General features: G+C 55.7%; 2 protein-coding genes across 2 annotated transcripts; both read left to right on the top strand.

Annotated features, from left to right (window-relative positions):
- Positions 1–912: 912 nt before the first annotated feature.
- Positions 913–1311, top strand: SPRG_15446 (hypothetical protein; the record flags this gene model as incomplete). The annotated part of the gene is made up of 2 exons (XM_012355421.1): positions 913–1014; positions 1060–1311. The coding sequence occupies 2 exons, from the start codon at positions 913–915 to the stop codon at positions 1309–1311; spliced, it is 354 nt and encodes a 117-aa protein (XP_012210811.1).
- A 319-nt stretch (positions 1312–1630) lies between these two features.
- SPRG_15445 (hypothetical protein) lies at positions 1631–2388 on the top strand (the record flags this gene model as incomplete). Its single annotated transcript, XM_012355420.1, has 2 exons — positions 1631–1798; positions 1863–2388. The coding sequence occupies exons 1-2, from the start codon at positions 1650–1652 to the stop codon at positions 2386–2388; spliced, it is 675 nt and encodes a 224-aa protein (XP_012210810.1). The 5' UTR covers positions 1631–1649.
- Between the last annotated feature and the right edge of the window lie 10 nt (positions 2389–2398).

The following is a 2398-nucleotide window of genomic DNA, read 5'->3' as shown; positions in this document are numbered from 1 at the left end:
TTTCCAAGTGCACATCCCCGACAATGCACCTTCATGCCACGACGTTATACTTGCTTGGCGCTTGGCCATCACAGCGTGTGCGCCAATTGTACTCGAGCGATACATAAATGGTAACAAAGTGTTGATTATTGTAAAGGAATAATAGCAATTGATTCAAGCGAATTGCATGTACGCACAAACAAACGACGAGCATGGGTAGCGCTTTACGCCGTGCACCACTTGGTGCCGTACTCGGCGGCGAGGTATTCGCAGTATTCCTTGTCGTAGTCGGCCGTCAGGCACTGCGACGCGGCGGGGTAGTAGCAGCCGTTGCAGCCGACGACGGGCCGTTTCCAAGAAGTGGAAGAGGTTTTCGGCGCAAGGCCAAGATCGCACACGTTACACGATCCAAAATCGAAGCGCAGAGCACACGAGCTCAAGCCATCTCCAAATTGGTAGCGTCAGTCAAATAGCTAACCCGCCTCGCCCACCACTGGCATGGCGGACACCAACATGGTTGTTGCCCCCAAGTAGTTCGGTCTTGATTGAGGAAATTATGTCCATTTGGTTTGGTCACTGGACGATCGCGCTCGCACGCGAGCGATGACAAGGACCCGAATGGAGGATATAGAGACGGAGGTGGAGCCAATCATCATCTCGGCTTCAAGCTGCAAAGATCCAAGCGAAGGGACAGACGATGCAGCGAGCCGGGCTAGTACAGCTGCTCATAGTGCTACTTGTGGCTTGCGTGCTGGGGGCCAAGACCATCGATTACGACGCTCTCGAGAAACAATGGGAGAAGGGCGACATGGACGAAGAGCTGCTCTCAGACGAAGCTCTCGCCGCCAAACAGTACGCCGCATTCGATCTGTCCCTCTCACCAGCTCACGGTTTGGCGACAGAAACCGCAAGCAAGAGCTCGAAAAGTCCGAGATGGTCTTTGTCACACTTCAGCCGTCGGAGCTCACGGCCTTTGCTGCGGCGCACCCCGACTATGAGAAGCCGCTCTCGGAGCTCTGTGCGCTCTGGAAAAGCGTACACTGGTGACAATATCTTGCACCAATTAACTCTAGCGCGTAGATGCTACTCAACGGCGGCCTCGACGTTAATTTTTACGAGCTCGAGGGCGCCAAGGTGCTCGCGGGGCTGCAGAAAGGATCGCGGGTGCAGGAGCTCCACGCCTTCCTCTTTGAGCAGCCTCAAGTCGCTGAAATCCAATGGAACCAAGAGACGTTGTATCCTCCGAGCGCCAAAAGCCACAAGCCACAAAAAGCCAGAAAGGCCAAAAAAGCAAGAAAGGTCAAGTCGACGCACCCAAAGACGGAGCTGTAGCCTTCATGATCCAGCGTTGCGGCGAGCTGCTTTGATAGGTATCGATGTTGCGTGTTTGATAGGTCATGCAACAAGACTACTTATTTACTCTGTTGTTGAGGTGTAGTAAGGCATCGGCCGTGGTGGGATGATGCAAGGGTATAGAATAAACCCTTGGATGATGCTGTGGTGAACCATCGTCGTGGATGCGATTCGTATTTCTTGTTTGGTTTTAAAAGAATGCGCGTGTTGATTGGATAAAAATGCTGCGAAATAAGCCAATCTCTGGTCTTGTATTCATGGATTGGCTAAAATGCCCCAACCCTGTCACAAACCAAGTTGGCGATTGTGACGAGAAGATGAGCCAGCCCCGCATCCTGCTTCTTGGCGACTCGATCACGCAGCAAGCGTCCGACCCCGCGATCGGCGGCTTCCAGACGCTTCTCGAGGCCGACTACATTCGCCGCGCAGACATCATCAACCGCGGCCTCAGCGGCTACAACACGAGGTACGCCCTGTCCTTTCCGACGCGGCCATTCCAACACAAAGCATGATGCGGCCTACTACTGTAGATGGTTCTTGGACTATTTGCCGCAGATTGTGGCAGAGTTCACGCACCAGCGCGCGCCGTCTCTCATCACGCTCTTCCTCGGCGCCAACGACGCAGATCTGCCGTCGGGCATCCAGCACGTCCCTCTCGCCCAGTACGAAGCCAACACCAAGACGATTATCACGGCGCTGCGCGCCGCTTTCCCCGACGCCGCGTTCATCTTGCTGACGCCGCCGCCCATTGGCGACAACGAACTCTACGGGCGCAACAATGCGACCGCGGGCAACTACGCAGCAGCGTGTGTGCGCGCCGCCACGGCGCTGGGTGTCGCCGCCATCGATCTCTGGACGTCCATGCAATCGGAGCGCGAGAGCTACCTCAGCGACGGGCTGCATCTCAACGCCAAGGGCAACCGGTTCGTGTACGAGGCGCTAACGGCTACGATTGCAGCGCAGCTCCCGGCGCTCCAGCCTAACGCGATCCCATACTTGTATCCCGAGTGGACGGCGCTCGTCGAGAAGGACATCAATGCGACCAAAGGGGCGTAAGCTTTTCGAA

Source organism: Saprolegnia parasitica (genome assembly GCF_000151545.1).
Source record: "Saprolegnia parasitica CBS 223.65 unplaced genomic scaffold supercont2.242, whole genome shotgun sequence".
Taxonomy (NCBI): Eukaryota; Oomycota; class Saprolegniomycetes; order Saprolegniales; family Saprolegniaceae; genus Saprolegnia; species Saprolegnia parasitica.
Note: the sequence above shows the minus strand (reverse complement) of the source record. Positions and strands in the feature narration are given on the sequence as shown.